The sequence below is a fragment of the Eretmochelys imbricata genome, chromosome 8 (assembly GCF_965152235.1).
Source record: "Eretmochelys imbricata isolate rEreImb1 chromosome 8, rEreImb1.hap1, whole genome shotgun sequence".
NCBI lineage: Eukaryota > Metazoa > Chordata > Testudines > Cheloniidae > Eretmochelys > Eretmochelys imbricata.
In genome coordinates, this window is record NC_135579.1 from 3,734,467 (window position 1) to 3,753,990 (window position 19,524).

Here is a 19,524-nt window from a genome sequence, read left to right on the forward strand (position 1 = left end):
ATCTCATGCTGAGAAGTCTCTGGTAATGCTTTTTGTTCCAAAGCCTGACAAACATTACCTGCCCTTGTGGCCATTCCTTGCTGGTCTGTGGCTCAGCAGTGCAAAGAACTGACCCTTCTGCTACCTGACCAGGACTCAACTTGTAAAAATCACCACTTAACATTCCTCTCCTACCTATCCCATGCCACGCACAACAAAACCTGATTGATTTGCCATGGCTCATTGGCAGATGACCAGACCCAAATGTTTCTCTCACTGTCTCCCTGACTAGTCTCACTTCTCAGAAGAGAAATGACTCTTGAAGGACCAAGGTTTTTAAATGTGGGCTTTAACACTGTGTGCTCACAATTGCTTGCCCATGCAATTGTGTGCACTAGCATTTATGCATGCCAATGCTGCCTGAGTGCACAAACAATTAATTGTGTGCACAGTGGTGGGTACAGAAGGTAGAAACTGTTTACTTCTGTGGAAACACTAAAGGATCCTGCAAATTATTCTGAGAAAATCTCACAATTTTTGGCAGCTTTTAGGTTCGAATTTCTCTCTCTACCTACCCACGACTGCAATGCGCTCAATACGGGACTATCATCTTAAGACCACTCGGAACGGACTCTGGCGCGGAATGCAGCACCCTGCTTACTAATCAGAGTGTCACACTGAGATCTCACATCATCAGCTTTCCCTGAGCTGTGTTGGCAGCCTGTGAGTTCTCTGTGCGGAGTTCCAGGTGTCGGTTTTAACCGGTAAAGCCCTATGTGGAAACTGGTTCCTTGAGAAGACAGCCTCGCTCTGCATGCAGTTCCACCTCAGCTGAGATCAGCAGAGTTGCTTAAACTGGAAACCCCTCAATTTAAAGAGATGGGAGCAGCTGGCAGGGTGTTCTCTATGAAGGGCTCTCGATTGTGGAATTCTCTTCCCCACTCCTCGTTAAAGAATTTGTATTTGAGATATGCTGTGTTATCCCACCCTTCTTCTGAGGCATGTAAGGGGGATGTGGGCTTACAGACACACACAGTGCTACTATATTCGATTACGATTACTGCTGTCATCAGGAGTTGGTTTCTAAACTATGGAGCAGGAGATTTTTTAGAGTAGCTATATTTAGGTTCAGTTATATTATATGGTATCATATAATTTACCATGACTTTTAAGTGTATGCAAAGATACCCAGAGCATGTCATGGGTGTTGATTGCAGCCTTTATACATCAAATTAAAAGTATTTGGTTATTTATGTTGCACCGATCCCAATGGTGAAGAAGCATCTGACATTCCAAGCCAAACAGGCCGGCAGCAGTAAGTTTATGATCTTTTCCAAAAGTCAACCTCCCATGCCTTCATTAGAGGCTGCATCTCTACTAGCCACTTTGCTGTGTTGGGTCTCATTTCGGTGTTGGCATGGTGTGTGCTTTGTGCGTGTGTGTGTGTGACAGAGCTGCTGTATCTTCTACTAACAGCCATCTAGACACTTCCAAGCTCTACCAAAACAGAATCACTTGAGCGATACAAAGTTTCCATGGGAAATAAATGGCAAATGACCAACAAAGTAAACAAGTTCCTTCTGAATGGCAAAATCTGGGAGCTCAGGATTGAATTTATTTTCCTCCTCACGGCAATTTTCACATGCACCTTAAGTCATTGGTTACTGAAGCTGGTTAATTATTTAGCCCTGTGGCTGGAGGTGAGATGGAGCCAGCCAGACAATCCAAACTCATGTAGAAACAACATGTTTATGGATTACTGGCTTCACCACACAGCAATTCTTCTCCCCGGTCATAGCCTGCTCTGTTTGTATATTACGCATTTTACGTGCCGCTCTCTCGACACAAATCACACATGCTCTCAAAGACATACCCGTGCGGTGGATTTCTGAAACATTGGTTTCCCCATCAAACATGAAGTGCTAATGCTCCTGAGAATAAGGGTTCTTTAGCAGCAGAAGGAGCTTTGGGTTTGGAAAGCACTCAATTGCAGAGCATCTGTGCACAGATGGTGCTAACCAACAGAGTTCAAGAGATCTTAGGCAAGTTAAAAGTATCTTGGGACAATCCTGTGCCTGTTCAAATGAAATGTCAGACTGAATATTTTCTTCCTGACCCTGAAGTCATACAACTAACCTTTTGTCTCTGGATTGACTTTCAAGTGACAATAATTTTCAGCTTCTTTATTAGAAATGTGCAGCCAGCTTCTTCTCCAGCACAGCCCTAACGTTCTTATCTTTTGTTTCTACAAAGTGGAGCTAACTTTTAAGTTGTACTTCACTAGAAGCCTTAGCTACCCTCCTCTGTACTGTTTAATGATTGTAAATTATCCCACAGCACAGGGTCCTTTACATCTTCTTAATTCTTTCCTCTGGTGTTTTCTCTTCCTTACCTGTTACAAGACGAGTAAGGACTTTAGTCTTCTCATTGAGAATGTTCACTGTAACATTTCTGGCAGATTGGAAGTACAATGGATTGCCCTATAATAAGAGCACAAGAGAAAGCAAATAAGAAGGGAGCTTAAAGAAGAATACTCTTGAGAAAGCTGTAGGATGTGTGTGCTCGGTCATGCGGCTTCTCGTTTCTCCTGATCTTTGAAAAATGGTCATAAAGTTAGAAGTCTGTTTGAAGTGCAGGGAAGATGCTCGTGTGTGTTAGTTTGTGTTCGGATTGAACCCTGCATCAGAACATGCACCAGTACAGTGACTGCGCAGTGGACGTTACATAACCCCACCAGTGTCCGGGGACAGTGTTTCACACCCACAGTGCATTCACTTTGCACAGGCCTCTAAATGATCAGTCCCACTTCCCTCTTTACCCTGGACAGTGCACTAAAGTCTAATTATACTGTAGGAACTGTCATCTTTATTACTGGTGTAATCTGACCAACCTGTTATTTAAAAACATTTGTGCGAGGTGAGTCTGATTTGAACTTCCCAACATTTTAGGGTGTTTGGACCTGGGGTTCGGGTTGGTCCTCTCCTTAGTTACTGCAGCATATTTGGTAATCAAACCTATAACATCTGCATAAAACTCCAGATTAAATGAGCAGGTGTTATTTTGTGAGTGTGGGTGTTTTGTGAGTGTGTGGGTGTGTGGGAACATGTGCGTTGTGTGAGAGTGTGGGGGGAAATATGAATGAGAGAGATTCTTGATAACATTTTAAAACAGCTTTTTTGTTCTCAATCCACTTATGAGGCGTACCATACATACCATTACATAGCATTAACATACAGTCCACGGCGCTGAGCACTCTGAGCAAGATTCAACGCATTGATTTCAATGGAGTTACACAGCTGGATTTGACCCTATTGCTTTAGCTCACAGGCTTTTGGCCATTCTTAAATATTCCATTTTCAATTCATCAGCGGGGAAAAATAAATAAATAAGAGCAGCTATTGCAATATGGGAACTCTGTGGCTCCCTGGCATGGGCCTCTTCAGGTACCGTACTCATAGAAGGAAGCCAAAGGAAACCGGCAGTGGAAATCAGCTGGCTCCTTCTGTCTAAAAGCACATGCAGGGCACACACTAGTCAGTGCTCTCCAACAGCTTCTCACTAACAGGATCCACAGATCACACAGTATGGATTTCTCAGTGGTTGCTGGTACCAAAGGCACCAATAGGGTGACCATATCTAAACTTAATGCATGTGGTGGAAATGATCTCTCCAGATGAGCAATCAGTATTCAGCTGCATGGTGTCTAACCTAGGCATCTGTGCAGGGCTACTATTTCCAGAAGAATTTAAGGGGGAAATTCATCAACTGCCTAAACCACGCTAACAGTTAAAATTTGCATAAGAGCAATAACAACAACAACAGTTCTGTGATTCTTTTTATCTAACGTACTTCCTTAGATGCCCAAATCTTTTTCCACTGAAGACTGTTTCAAAGGCTTCCTTGACTTCAGTGGGAGCAGAACAGGGACCCTACCTATCACCATATATTTCCTTGACCCCCAGCCTTGCAGTCTGTAGTGTAACTGACATTTAGATAGCACCTTTCATCCATAGGACTCCCAAAGCATGCTACAATGCACATACAGGATGCAATTTTCAACAGCGCTCTGGCTCTGCTCCCACTGAAGCCAGTGGGAGTTTTAGCACTGACTTTGACAAGAAGAGAGTAAAATCAATTTCAAACAGCTCATGGAAATCCCACCCACAGTGATCACTTAATGAACCACTGAAATGCGGTCACATCTGGGGTGGCAGGCTGCAGCCTCCTGCATTACTGGCATACAGCACCCTGCACAGCAATGGGAGATGAGGGCACTAATTTGAATGAGGACTCTCAGGCCAGCCCCTTTCCTTAAGAATATTGCCATGGGACTTCTAATGTCTATGTGGGGCAGACAGCAAACCTGTTATTAAGGTCAGATCTGAAAACAGCCACTTGGCATGGAACTCAAGGGGACAGATCCCCAGCTGGTGTCAGTCAGTGTTGCTCCCCTGACTTCCCCAAAGCTACACCGATATACGCCAGCTGAGTTCTGGCCCAATGTGCCTAGCTCAGGAGGAAGAAGGGCTCTCTTTGGCCCTGATCAGATTAAAAAACTATGGCCCTGGGGCAGAGATGGGGGTAGAACCCAGAACTCCTTACTATCTATCCAGCATCTATGCACTCAGCCACACTGCTTCCCCTTTTATTTGGTGCAGTGGGAAACTGGGAAGCTCATGAAAGGATTCAGGAGGTGACGTGAACAGAGTTGAGTATGACTGTTCCTGGGAGAGAGAGGTGCTAATGTACAAAAGATGTGCCACTCCTCTCTGTGCAGGGTTATTTTGTGGATCAGAACTACTAAATGTTTGGTCCAGGAGCTTAAGAGATGTCACAGAGTAACTTTCAGATGGGCGGAAACTTGGGGTAAGAAAAGCACATAGTTATATGAAAAGTAATTTATTTGGCAAGACAGTATCTGTATGTCTTTCACTCTTACTGCATATATCTGTGCTTTATAACAACTTTCTCCTTCGCCACCTGGCTAGCACTGAAGTGGCAATGCAACAGACGTTTCCATAAGCATTAAGGAAGTCACTTTGGCCATCTTTGCATCGCTTTCCCTCCATTCTGTAAAGAGCACCTGCTGCAGGCAATGCTTGTGTGGAGAACAGGTCTTCGTCTGGGTGCAGGGATCTGTCTGTGGCGCTCTGTGCAGGACTGGGCTGTTAATGTGCACTTTTTGTGAACGCTGGAGTGGTCCGGTTTCCTGACAACAATGTGTGCAGAAAGCCAATGTCAAGGTCACAGATATGCACAGAACACCCCAAAGTTAACTACACAGATACAGGTCCTGGCACTACTTGTACCTATGTGCTCAACCAGTGAGCATACCGAAAAGAATGCCGTGTGATTTATCTGACTGATCCTAATTCAGACACCCAGGTTAAATTCTGAAAATTCCCAATCCAGCTATGGAACAAAAAAATGAGAAGGATTAATGAAATAAACTTGAATAATGCATAAACTGGAAGAAATTCTGATTTGCTCATGGACATTCCACAAGTATTAAAAGAGGTTACCTTTGTTGAATGAATTGAGAATTATTCTGTTTGTTCTAACCCAGAGTCTCATTTCACTCAACCAAGTAGTGGTCATAATTCTATATAAATGATGTAGCAATAGCCACAGAAGTAAATGTGATGTCACAAATTCAGTATGGTAGCCCTTATTAAAACTCAATGGGCCAGATCCTGAAGTTCTTCCTCAGGCATAACTCCCAGTTAAGCTGTTTTCCCAGAGTAAGGGACTTCTGGGTTAGCCCATAACTTTGTAAATGAGCAAACATGGTAAGAAGAAGTACAGAAAATAAACGAAGTATAATAAGAGTCTGGAGACTTGAGCTGATTCCAGTCTTCACTGTCTGACCTTGGACAAGGCATTTAAGTTCACTGTGTCTCATTTTACTCGTCTGTCAGGTGAAGACAAATCATTCTCATCTACCTTTGAGATGTGCTTGCAGATCCTTAGATGAAACGTGCAAAGTATATAAGTACCAAGCATTATATTTTATTTCTAAAACAGCAGGTCTGAAACATGAACCCAATACAAAAGAGCATCTGAACAAAAACCAGGAAACGTCTGAAAGTTTAAACAACAGAGCAGCTCCATCTAAACTCCCCCAGAAAGGAAAAGAGTAAAAGGGCCAATTCCTTTTTATTATTTTTTTCCATTTTACCCTGAATTATTTATGTTCCACTACCAAGGGCTTAGAAAGAAATATTGATTCTTTGTCCTGTATTTTTAATGAAACAGAAATAAACTTAGCTCCACTTTATTATTTCCTCGTTTATACATTAGCATCCTCAGTGACCTCAGCAGGGACCTGACCCAAACAGCTCTTGAAATCAGGTTTATTACTATTACAAATTTAAATTTCACACTGACTGAAGGCTGGATTTTTTAAAAAGACAGATGTCTAGAATCCATACGAAATTATAGCCATGGATGACATCATAACCATTATAACCGCATTATAAACAAGGCAGGTCACATTTTTGACCTATCCCACTTGACTGTTGTTACTGGAGGGATGCAGATAGACTAAGCATTTTGAAAAGGTTAGCATGCCTTTCAGTCTCCATTAAGGTAGGAAAACAGTCCAAAGAACTACATGACAGGCGTGGTTTCAAACTCCATTACTGATTTACATAATAAGATACTGTAGAGAACACGACTAGATAAGCTAAGAGGTTATGCCCACCCTCACCAGAGTACATTACAGAACACAAATGCTGACCCTACTGCAGCTGTGTAGTTCACAGATTCAGATCTCTCTTCATGTGGCTTTCAGAAAACTAAATTTGCTTGATGGAAGAAGCATGCTTTTATTAGTCTGTAGGGAAGGAATATTTCAAGCACTTAGTGTAATGCCCCCTCACATTTCCATAACTCTCTTTCCATTTGGAAATGAATAAAAGGCTAGAAAAATATTCCCTGCTACTGGAAATTGTGCACACTTTGCATCCTGTGTCTTTTACTTACACACACAATAACTCAATCATCTCTCAGACAAGGCCCTTTAAAAACTTCTTGACCCCTTTTAGAAATTCAGGTATGATCCCCCAGTTCTTTCATTAACCAAACTAAATCAAATGTTAGTGACTCACTTTTTTCCCTTCTTTAAAACAAGTAATTAATCAGGAAATGGGATTAGGGAAACAGTCTTACATTTTTATTACTATTTCTTGTTAACATGGTCCAACATTAATTCCTCCAATGCACAAGCGCACCGGGAAATATAGACCGATACAGTATCATCACCTCAGTAAAAATAATTATACGTAGTTTGGGCTTCAGAGCTTCAGTCCACACTAGAATAATATTCTCATACATGGTTCTGTAATCTATTAAACCTAAATTTAGAGTACAGGGGGCCAGGTCTGACTATAGTCATAACAATGTAAGTAGGAGACACACCAAATCTCTAGAATATAATATGAAACAGCTCTGGAAATGTGTATTTCATGTCATAGCCCAGTTCTGATCTTTCCAGGTGAATACTGATAAAGAGACGAGGGCCTGATCCAATGAAAACTGAAGTAAATGGAAAGGTTCTCATTGACTTCAATGGGCTCTACATCTCTTTACTGTGTGATGAAAAAAACAGTGGGAAAAAAGGTCTCTCTGTATCTCCAAGATGCTTCATCTAGTTTTTTCGGAGGACTCAAATTAAAGGTAAAATACACCTGGTGTTGCCATTCCCGTAGCGTTATAATCTACACGATTTCAGTCTATGGCTTTCCACTTGAGCTGCCTGCATAATGTCTGAGAGATTATGAAATCTTCAGCATTTTCTCCATTTGTTCTTCCTACACACAATCAAACATGTAATGAAAGTTATCACCCAGGCCCCAAAACAACACTATGCCTTGACGTTCAGCCCATTTGCCAATATTAGTTCTATCTGTATGCCAAGACATGGGCACTCTAACTTTTGTCTCCTTCCATCTACTGTCAGCTCACTTGGGTTATTGTGAAGATGTTGCCAAAAGCTGAAAATCTTTCGTATCTTAATTATCCCGTAGCACTCACTGGATTGAACAATAGCCTTTGATTTAACTTTCTTTGCCCATTAAATCAGCATTCATCTCCCCAGCAGCACTATTTTACATTTTTGTTTCTTTTATGTGATTAATTTGATCAGACTTCTGGAGAATTGGAGGCACCGGCTTGCACAAACCTCTCTGGTAGCAGGATGCCATTGCTTCCCTTCTGCATGTTTTCATGTCTGCTCCTGACGACTTCAAGTATTCTCCTTGTAAACCGTTTAATGAAGGTTCCATGACAGGATGCTTCAATTCCATTTCAGGGGGCAAGTCTAGGATGAGATTTTCAAAGCAGGCTACCCGCCTACCATTGTATGGAAACTAGGTTCCTAATTCCTTAGCAGAAACCGTACATGTGAGTATGGCATATGGCTCCTTTGAAACCCCCAGCTCTAATCCTTTTCTCTAGCAAACATAAAAACTCCGTCTCTGACTCCTGCTCTGCATTACCATCACCCCCAATGGTATAGCACTAAAGCAAATGTTCATGGACATGTACTAGTAGATGCCACAGATACTCAATTTATTAAAATATGGGGACATATGCTACAGGATATAGTATTTGAAAGGTGCAGCAAATATGTCACTACAATACAGTTTGTTTCCTAACTAATCAGTGAGCTATCCAATAGAATATATGAGATTTTGCAAAAGGTATCGACTGATTGTTCGGAAGGCTCAATACATGGGAAAGTGAATCATAACACTTTGCCAGGTGCCTTTCGCTGACTCACTTCAGAACAGATGCTAAAAGCTCCTCGATCAAAGATAACACCACCTTGACTGACACCCTTGATGCACAGCCCATGCAATCCAAACCTATGCTCTCTTTAAGGGAATTAGATATTTTACAGAGATTTCCTTGGATTAGTTTTGGGAGATTATAAAAATAAGTAGGAAATCTTATTATATTTTAAGAGGTAATTTAAAAGTAATACATCAACATCAATATTTTTAAAGTCAGTAAGGTCAAAAAGGAGTAGTTTAAATTGGATCCAGTGGAGCCCACGAAATCTGAACATGAAGTGCTGGAACAAGTCAACATGAAGAGGGGAGATAGCTGTGTTACCTCCAGTCTTGTAGAACTCATGGGAAAAGTCCAACACAAAGACATGAACCATAGTGGCAGCTGGCAGCCTGTGAACAGTGCCTGTGTCACTACCATACCCCTCGCTGAAGTAGAGAAAGGAAATGACCTGCTATGTAAAATCATATTAGGATTACCGGACGGGAAAAGCTCATTTCAATAGCCCTCCCACCTGCCTGGGGCAATCCACTGCCTCACCTGCAAGGAGAGAGCTCCAGAAGTCAGGAAGACTGGTCCTGCTCTAGATCCAAAGCGGTGGGATCCATTCACAAACAGACCACCTAGACCATCACCAGAGTGGACGTGTTCTGCACCTGACCCAACCACCCCACTGCCCGCGATCACAGGGTGACCTACCTGTCCCCATTGCTACTGCTGTGAGGAACAGCTGACAGACAGCTAAGCAGCAGTTCTGCAGAAAAGGACCTGGGGATTACAGTGGACAAGAAGCTGGATATGAGCCAACAGTGTGCCCTTGTTGCCAAGAAGGCCAATAGCATATTGGGCTGTATTAGTGGGAGCATTGCCAGCAGATTGAGGGAAGTGATTATTCCCCTCTACTCGGCTCTGGTGAGGCCACACCTGGAGTGTTGCATCCAGTTTTGGTCCCCCCACTACAGAAAGGATGTGGACAAATTGGAGAGAGTCCAGCAGAGGGCAATGAAAATGATTAGGGGGCTGGGGCACATGACTTACGAGGAGAAGCTGAGGGAACTGGGCTTATTTAGTCTTCAGAAGAGAAGAGTGAGGGGGGATTTGATAGCAGCCTTCAACTACCTGAAGGGGGGTTCCAAAGAGGATGGAGCTCGGCTGTTCTCAGTGATGGCAGATGACAAAACAAGGAGAAATGGTCTCAAGTTGCAGTGCGGGAGGTCGAGTTTGGATATCAGGAAACACTATTTCACTAGGAGGGTGGTGAAGTACTGGAATGGGTTACCAAGGGAGGTGGTGGAATCTCCATCCTTAGAGATTTTTAAGGCCTGGATTGACAAAGCCCTGGCTGGGATGATTTAGTTTGGGATTGGTCCTGCTTTGAGCAGGGTGTTGGACTAGATGACCTCCTGAGGTCTCTTCCAACCCTAATCGTCTATGATTCTATTCTGTGACAGGGTAGCAGGGAGCATGATGGATAAAGAGGCACCTAGCTAAGGTTGTGGGGAGTGGAAGAACTGATGGTTTTGGATGAGTGGAGAGTGTGGAATTGATGGATTTTTTGGTGGTAGTCATGGCAGGGCAGAATGTAGCACTGCTGGGTGAGCCCGCGAGAGAGAATGATAACACCACCTCACTCTTATATACAGCTTTTCATCCAGACATCTCACAGCACTTTACAGGAGAAGACCGTTTTCCTCAGGAACTATTGCACACATCACTGACTGAGGCAGAAATTTTTTGAAGGAGCCAGCTGTTGAAATTTTGGCAGCACATCACAGCTCATAATGTTCCTATGGTCGGACCAATGACATGTGTGAGCACCCCTAAGTCTGTTCTGGGTGGAAGAAACACAGGGTAAGTAATATATGCCATACTCACATGTACGGTTTCTGCTGCTGTCTCTCTATCTACCAACTTCTTGCCTTGCCTGGGCACGCAAAAGAACAATGCCCTAGATGGCCACTGTTCCAATTCCATGCAAAATTTGATGATTATATATGCCATTCTGAGTGAGAGGTGACCGTTCACACTTCTGCCTACTCTCAAGTGGCAAATAACCACTGTCTCTAAATGGCGAGGAAAAGCAGCATTTTTAGAAACACTTTCACCTGCAACAAGGAGGGGAACCTTTTCCAGTGAAATCTCACAAAAAACATCACCTCTGTTCACTGCTCTGACTGCAACCAAGTCCACCAGTGGGTGCAGTATGGCACACAGCGTACATTAGCAGAAGGGTGCACGCTACTTCTTTTTGGATTCCCCATCCCCCCTCAGCCATTCTGACCTGCACTGGAAGGCGGCTTTGGAACCCGATTGTGGTCAATTTCTCACCTCACTCCTGCCGTGATTCCATACAGCAAGGGTGGGAGTTTGCCCATAATACCCTTGGTGAACAAATTAATCATGTAGCTCAATCTGCAGACGTTACACTGAAAATACATCCCTTAATGTTACTTGAACACATATTTGGTTGTTTAATCACTGAGCCTCTTCTGTTCTTGACTTTGTCCTTCAAACAGTTGAACATGATGTTCATGTAACTAAATATGTTTTCTTAGCAAAATTTCCAACTTGACAATGTAAGCTTTTCAAAGAAGAATGAACATGATCTGTGAACTGAATTGATAATCCCGGCAGATTAAAACAAATGCTATACAATATCTCAGTACATGCCATATTTATGACTGAAGACGGTTGCTTTTAGGAAGGAAGCAACAGGTTTAGCATAAAGGTAATAAAATGTATTCTCTGTCCTTTTCCAACCATAAACAAATCTTTCTCAGAAGTGAAATACAGCCATATCATGTAGTTGGGATCAGTGTAGAGCTGGTATAAATTTTTACCTGCAATTGCCATTGTTATGTCTAAGTAATTATGGGCCCTTTCTATGTGAAGTCTCTATTAGGAGCTGACTCAACATGCAGCATGATACCTTCCTCCTTTTCTTTTCTTTTTTCCCCCCCAGCATCCAGTATTTCAATGTTTTAAAAAAACACAATTCCCTCCTCCCCAGACAAGAAAACCGTATACACGAAAGATAAAGTAATTGCTATGGGAAGATACGTTTTAAAGTAGAGTTATGGTCAGAAAAATTAACGTCATATTAGGAAATAGAACAAATTCCTGTGTGTATAGCTCCTTACTTCATTTTAGTGACAAAAACAAAATTATATACTCCTGTTACTCCTATAACCAGTTTTCTAGTCTATGGCAGCACTTTACCTCTCAATCCATGACTACTTAGTTTCCTTGAGAGCTTCTTGCTGGTCAAAGTCTTCGTGAAAGACCAAATACACAATGTCAACCAGTCCTTCTTTATTCATACCTTGCTGACTTGCTTAAGGAATCCTATAGATTAGAGAAGCACAATTTCCCCTTACATAAACAAGACTGGTTTGTCCCTGTCAGTCTTTGGGGCTTCCCATATGTTTGAACAGCAACTAGAACCATGGTACCTCAACCTTGATTGGAACCTTCGGACACTACTACAATACAAATCACCATCATCTTAGCATATTCATGTAGGTGTTGACCCTTAGTTTCAAATGCAGAGCCAGATTTTGCCTTTAGTTATATTTGTGAAACCCCAAAGAGACTACACCGGGAGCATTTGGCTTGTATGGTCTTTATTATTGTTGCTGATCCTAGATCCAGGAAGAATGCAACTTGACTGTCATATCCTAAGGAGAGTTTGCAGGGTTGGCAGATAGAAAATAAAAACAATATTTTACTTATAAACTGAACAAATTTGTTCTGAAAGTTATTGAAAGGCCCTAAACATGCAACCACCAGATGCCATTTATATAATCACTTTTCAAAGCAGAATGGCAATTTAATTTTCCTGGAGTACAGTAGTGTTAATCCTGAAAGCATTTAATTGCAATCTTGTGGTTTAGGACAAATCTTCCTCTGCTCCTTCCTTATTGCTTTGTCTAATAGCTGTATGTTTCCAGCTGTGGGATACCTGAATTATAATTCAATATTCTGGGGGAAAATCGTCACAGCCTTGTGCATGTTGCTAATGGAAGGGGGGACTAGGTCATGGTGTATATAGTTTTTGCATTGTTGAGATGACGATGATGATTTGTACCAATGTCCTTACTGCTGTGGTAACCAGACTCTCTTTACAGGGTTAAAAGAGAGCCCAACACCTTCTCCACAATGGGGATGATGCATTCTGCGTACCTCATCCCACAGCAATGGAACCGACTGCCCTGAAAGGATTGGAGATGACAAATATTTTATGATGATGATTTAAATGTTAGTAAAAAGAATGGGATGATTTTTCTCTGGAAAAATATTACAACCATCTAACACTTTGGTTGCCTTTAACTCACTTCTCTGTTACTGTCTCACTCCTACACGGTATTGTGATCAGACACTGACAGATAACACAGAAACAAGAAGTATTTTTGAAGGCTGGGATTTCAATAGCGTCTAGGAGTTAGGTACCTAACTCTCTTAGGCTCCTTTGAAAAATCTCAGGGTAAATGTCTTTTTATGAATGCATTGCAGATTTTAAGGTGGAGCTTTTCAGAGAAGCTTCAACATAACATTTTCATAGAACAAAAAACTCATGGATCTGGCAAGTATGTTTACCATAGCCTGCAGAAAAATACAGGATCCACCTCTGAGACAGTACAAAAGTGCCAACCACACACAGGATAAAAAGAGTTCCTTGAAACAAACCCATACTCTTCTGCACTGAACATACAACTAGGAAGGAAAGTGAAAAGCAAGCATATCCAGAGACCACAGATTTAGTAAGCTGGGGGTGGGGAGCGGGGTGGAATTGTAGTTGTGTATTATATGTGGACTGAAGAAGGCACTATCTAAGTATACTAATGAGGACATTTCACTTCTATCACCCACAGCAAGACCTATATAGAGGAAAGGGGCAGGAGGTGTCATTACCATCCTGTCTTGAGCTAAGTGGATGTGACAGGCTGTTAGCTCCAGAGGAGAGAATTAATGGAAACGGTGAGCTCTTTGGGCTGAGAGAACAAGAGCGTGCTACTAACACATAGGGCCAGTTACCAGTTTTTGACCCTTGTGACTAATCTCATAACCTGTGCCAGCGTGGCTGTTGACAGCCCATGACTATGGGGGAGTTAGTTTAATGCATTTTGTTGATTTTATGGGTGTCTTCTCCTGAGCTGTTAAATCAACAGCAACTGATTTAATTGCAACTTTTGGGCCAGGCCGTGCCCAATCTTTGAGCAGCTGTGCAAGGAAGCGCAGGGAGGCAAAGAGCCTCCCCAACCCCAAATCCTTCAAGCAGGGGACAGTCACAATTGCTGCCCTTGTGCAAGAATAGCACTGGGATGAGTGCTAGCCATCCCAAAATGGGCCCTTGGCCCAGGCCCCACTCTGCACTGGCCAGCAGGTCTGGGCGACTGGGGAGGAGAGGGCATAACACAGCAAGCATGCTCGCCTTGTGCCCCAGGGAGAATGATGTGTATGACGTCTATGAAGAATAATCAAGGCCATCATTGGCACATGTCTGGCATTGTGCGGGTACTATGTTGTCTGGATGTCCAGGTAGATGGGATAATCTCATCCCTCTAGACAGGAAGGAAGAGCAACCTGGGTTAACTGGTCCAGAGACCTTGAATGTAATAAAAAGGTAGGGAAGGACTGCGGTATCTGCATGTAGAAATACCACAGACAGAGAGAGGCTGGAGGTCTACACTGGCACATCTACACCTCAGCTGATACTTGCAGTTTCTCCCAGATTTTTGATCAGTTGTACTAATGACTGGGGAAATGAATGCAATACTTGGGGAAATGAATGCAAAAATGACAGGTTCCTTTTCGCCAGAATGACACACGTACAAGGAAATGAAATTTCTATTCTCAGAAATACTTGTACTAAATCCTTCACCTGTAAGTGCTAATAGAGAGAGAGAGATGATTCCAGGAATTAGTTAAAACTGAGTTAGGTAATGACATTTGACATGTATTATAGCTTCCTAGATACTACAGACACTGGAATTTTATATCTACTAAAAATCAGCTCTTTCTTTTATTACATTTCTTGAGGGTTTTTTTTAATAATGACAGAAATAAAGGAAAAAAGAAAAGGAATACTTGTGGCACCTTAGAGACTAACCAATTTATTTGAGCATAAGCTTTCGTGAGCATAAGCTTTATTTGAGCATAAGCTTATAGCTATTACCAGCAGGAGAGTAGGGTAGGGGGGAGAGAAAACCTTTTGTAGTGATGAACACCCATTTTTTCATGGTTTGTGTGTATAAAAACATCTTCTGTATTTTCCACAGTATGCATCCGATGAAGTGAGCTGTAGCTCACGAAAGCTTATGCTCAAATAAATTGGTTAGTCTCTAAGGTGCCACAAGTCCTCCTTTTCTTTTTGCGAATACAGACCAACATGGCTGTTACTCTGAAACCAGAAATAAAGGATACATTAAAGCAATTATAATCAATGACTGTTTTTTTTTAAACTCAAAGAAGGCAGGTCTGTGATGTGAGATCTAAATGGCTGGGCCACGCTTTTGGCTGGCAACCAGAGGGGCTTTGTATCCTTAGAAAAGATTTATTTCTGCAGTCCAGGGGCTTCCCTGTTTACAATGGTAGCTATAATATTACTTCATCTTGAACACACTGCTTAGAGAAAGAGTCTGCTTTTTCTTCAAGATGCCTGATCAGCTGCTTTGTCGCTGAGATTTGCTGAAAATTAATTATATTGTGTCTGCTGACGTTAAAAACAAAACTAAAAAAAAAAAGCCCTGTTTCATCTGACTCAATTTCTTTGCCAAATTCTTTACTTAATTGGTCTGTAATTTGAAGAAAACCACAGCTGACAAGTCGAAATGGATAGAAATATAAATAAAAATAGAACGTAACTGCTCATGTTCTTGTTCTGGTTCAGTCACCAGGGTGTTGGGGATCTGCATTTTTAACCTTTGAAGACTGCTACGCAGTTCAGGAAATTTCCTTTATTGGTAAAAGCTGAACTGCAGCACTGGTGTGTTTCCTGGACTGGAATGCAAAGCTGTTGGCACTGACGCATGCTTGAAGCCAGGGTTCCAGAAGCAAGCCGCTCACAGACAAATACATGCTCTGGAGACAGCAGCACCTCTGAACCTGAGCCAGACTGCGATGTGATCTGGAGAATGACCAAGCCATTCCGAACATGCTTCAAACACGTACGTCGTTCAGAACTCACCTGTGGGCATGGTTCAAATATACCCTGATGACTAACTAAACCCACGACCGCATCATCGAGGATTTTTTCTTTTTGACACAAATTGAATGAAACAAACCCAAGGTAATTCCCAAACAGAATGGTAGTCCTTCCACATTCTCCAGAGAGTGGTCACACTTTTAGGCAACCACCACTGTGTAGCAGAAACCAACCAAGAATTCCCTGAACACGCTGATTAAACTGAATTCTCTTTCAGAAATAAAAACCTGCAATGGTACTCTAGGACATGGTTTTATCCCACTATGTATATGGGGCTTACACTAGGAGGACCAGGGATTTGTACTACTCAGATATAACCTATCCATTGCCTGGGGCAATGCTAGCTACATTCTGAATCTAATGGCGACAGATCTCCCAGTGAAACAAAGGCACTATCAATGTGCATCAGAGAGTGAGACAGAGAGAGAGCTGAGCTTTCCAAATATTCTAAATCAGCTATTTATATAGCTTCTACAGTGCTCAGAACTTTTACTCAAGGTGTGTGCGCAGACCGGGTGTTCATCTGTTTTCGTTTTATGGTCTTTTAGGCACAGTTATTTCCCTTGTTAAACATCTCTAAAGCTATTTAATAAAACATATCCAACTCTCTCTCTCTATAAAATATATTTAAAGACACGATTAAGTCTACACGGAACTAGTAATGCTTCACTATTATGATGATTAGTATTAGTTATTGTTTGCATTATGATAGCATCTCGAGGCCCCGGAGAGCGATCAGTATCCCACTGCATTAGGCACTGTTCACACGCATAACAAGACTATCCCCGCCCAATCCCTCTCAGATGCCACTGAAATGTGACTACTACTGCTACTAATAAGAACAGAAAACATTTCCATATGGTTAGATCGGGCAAGGGAATTCGTGAGTGTCTGATTCATCTGCATCAGTATGCTGCTATGCACACAATACTTATGGACACACAGACATATGTGGCTTAGCTGGTAACAGAAACCAAATCAATCACTGATCACAGCATGCAACTCGCCTAATTATGACTAACACCTCACATTTTTCAACTCCGAGAAGTTTTCTGTGAACGAGCAGATGGTGTTGTTATGGGATTGTATCATCCTCAACAGTTGCAGTTGTACAGCATTTATGAAGCATGCTGAAGACGGTCAGCATGTATCCTGCTTCCTAGGAGACAGATCCAAATTAAATGCGCGTTGCCAAAGGAAAAACTTTATTGTTTATATTTTGAACTTATCTGATCCAACCTGCATGCTTACATCGAATATATGCATTAGCTGTGCAGGGAGGGTATCCGTATACCTTTAACGTCTCTAGGATGGAATTACTGTGTGCACAATCAAACCCAAAAAAGACTAAGATGCAGACCCAGCTTGCAGTCTTGTTCCAATCCCCAAATGGTTTAAATCCACAAGGAGAATCAATAGGAAGAAGCCCTGCAAAGAAAGCAGTTATATCGCACAAGCAACTGTATTAAGCCTGGAGAGCAGGGAGACACAGAGGTAAGTATGGCCATCTTCACTTTTGTGATTATCTACTGCCATGCTCACCTCTATCTATTGCTTACAAATGTTAAGGTTCTATTGCTTCTGAACGTCCACGGACAGTAAACCCAATTATAATTCCCATCATAATGCCAGCATTCCTTCACATCACTCCACAGTCTTAGATTCAGCAGACAACGAACGAAGTATGGGCATCTAACTGGAAAACAGGTTTGAAGGGCTCAAAGTACTTTCCCTCTCCATTACGTCCCTGCCCGGAGCTCTCCCAATGACCTAAAACTCTGGTCTTCACTCAACTTCTAGCTTTTATTAGTGGCTCTGAGCATCTGTAACTGTGATATGCTGGTCTAACAAACTTGGAGCTACGCTGTAATAATCTATAAATACTGTATGTTGACTGGGTTATTGGGATGTTTACTGTATTCATGTTTCGGGTTAACTCAATAGCAGGCTATGTGGGAAAGCAGGCAGGAAGGAATAGAATGGGTCAAGACAAGTCACCTCTTGGCAAACATTTAAGAATTAAGGAACAATACCAAAACTACCAGCTTTGATGATTTTGCCTCCTCTCCAGATAACCTGCAAAAGTGTTTTTGACGAGGAGAGGAAAAGGCCTACAAACACAGGAGAACAAAATAATTCTGGGAGGGTTAAAAGGAACCTTCTCTCAAGAGCCTTTATATAAGGTAAACATGCATATAGACGACTGCTTTAAAACCATTTTCCCCTAGATGCTTGGTGGCTATGGTTACAACAAACACTACTTTGGGTTAAGAAGGCCGTTTTGTCACTCTGTTTACCCCGGTCACAGTTCTGGAAAGGAAGAAAAGCAGGTGTCCAAACTCAATCAGACCCGCAGGATAATAATGATTGCTACATGGAGAACGGTAGCCCTGGGCCCCATCTAAGAGTGGAAAACTTGCAAAATTCCACCCCTAGCACTTGTGGGGATGCACTCAGGGAGATCAGAAAGGGGACAGAGATACAGTCCTGTAGCTGACAGCTGGCTGCACCACTTTAACCAGTGGATTAATCCAGGGTAGAGTGGCGAAATCATGCTGGGCATTCTGACCCAGAAATCCCAAAGTTACCTGCAGAAATATTCTGAGAGCAAATAGTATGATGCATGTGCAGAGAAACAAGCAGGTAAGCAGTACGGTGGAACTCTGGGGAGATTAGAAGCTGCATATAGCTACTGCCATTCAACATACACTCAGTCTTCTTAGATATCTGAGCTGCTGTGGGGAAGGAAAGGAAACGGAAGCAGGATGTTCCTGGGATGCATGGCTGAGAAGTGAACACAAATCATTCACCAACAGGCGAACAAGGCATTGGGGTTGGGGTGCTGTTTTGGGGTGAGGGGGGTGCATCTGGCTTAGAAGAAGAGCGGCAGCTGTTCCTGGCCATGCACAGCAGAGGAGGAAAGTGCTGGCTGGCAAGGCTGAGAGTGAGTTGACGGGCAGGTGATTCAGGAGTAGGGGGCTGCAGAGCTGACTAAGGAGATCAGGGCCTGGGAAGGGAAAAATGGATGTTGGGGAAGCACATGAAAGTAGAGGGTCCAGGATTACGCTTTGGGTTGGGGTTACATCCATTTTTAAACAGAACACCAGGTGTTTTTATTCCTGGGTTCTATCAAAACCCTGGAGGAACATGACTGATCAGGGAAGAAATCACAGATCACTGGTTTCAACCAAGAGAGAGGACGGTGGGATTTGGGTGGGTTTTTTTTTTTTTTTTTTTGGGGGGGTGCATATCCCCACCAGCCTCTTCTGCTTCATCCTCCTTATATGTCTACAATATGCTGCATAACTATGGGCAAATCTGCGAAGAGAAAAGAGCCTGGTGGTTTCTCAAGTGAGTAAAGACATCAAGACCAGTAAGTTATAAAAACAGACAAGCTCTTAAGGAAACATGTAGCGATGGTCAGTTTACAGTCAGCAAGTGGGAGCATGTGGGCAAAAGAGAGTTAAGCATCTTAGGTCTGCAGCATGGCACAAGATCAGTACCCTAATGAATAAGAAGAGTAGATGCAATATCCTGGCTTTAAATGA

At 42.4% G+C, this 19,524-nt stretch overlaps 1 protein-coding gene across 1 annotated transcript in view; it reads right to left on the minus strand.

The window, feature by feature from the left end:
- SGCD (sarcoglycan delta) overlaps positions 1 to 19,524 on the minus strand; it is a 203,764-nt gene that overhangs the window by 74,224 nt on the left and 110,016 nt on the right. Inside the window, exon 4 of the mRNA XM_077824280.1 lies at positions 2,372 to 2,459. Coding sequence (XP_077680406.1) covers positions 2,372 to 2,459 — 88 coding nt within the window. The remainder of the gene's footprint in view (positions 1 to 2,371; positions 2,460 to 19,524) is intronic.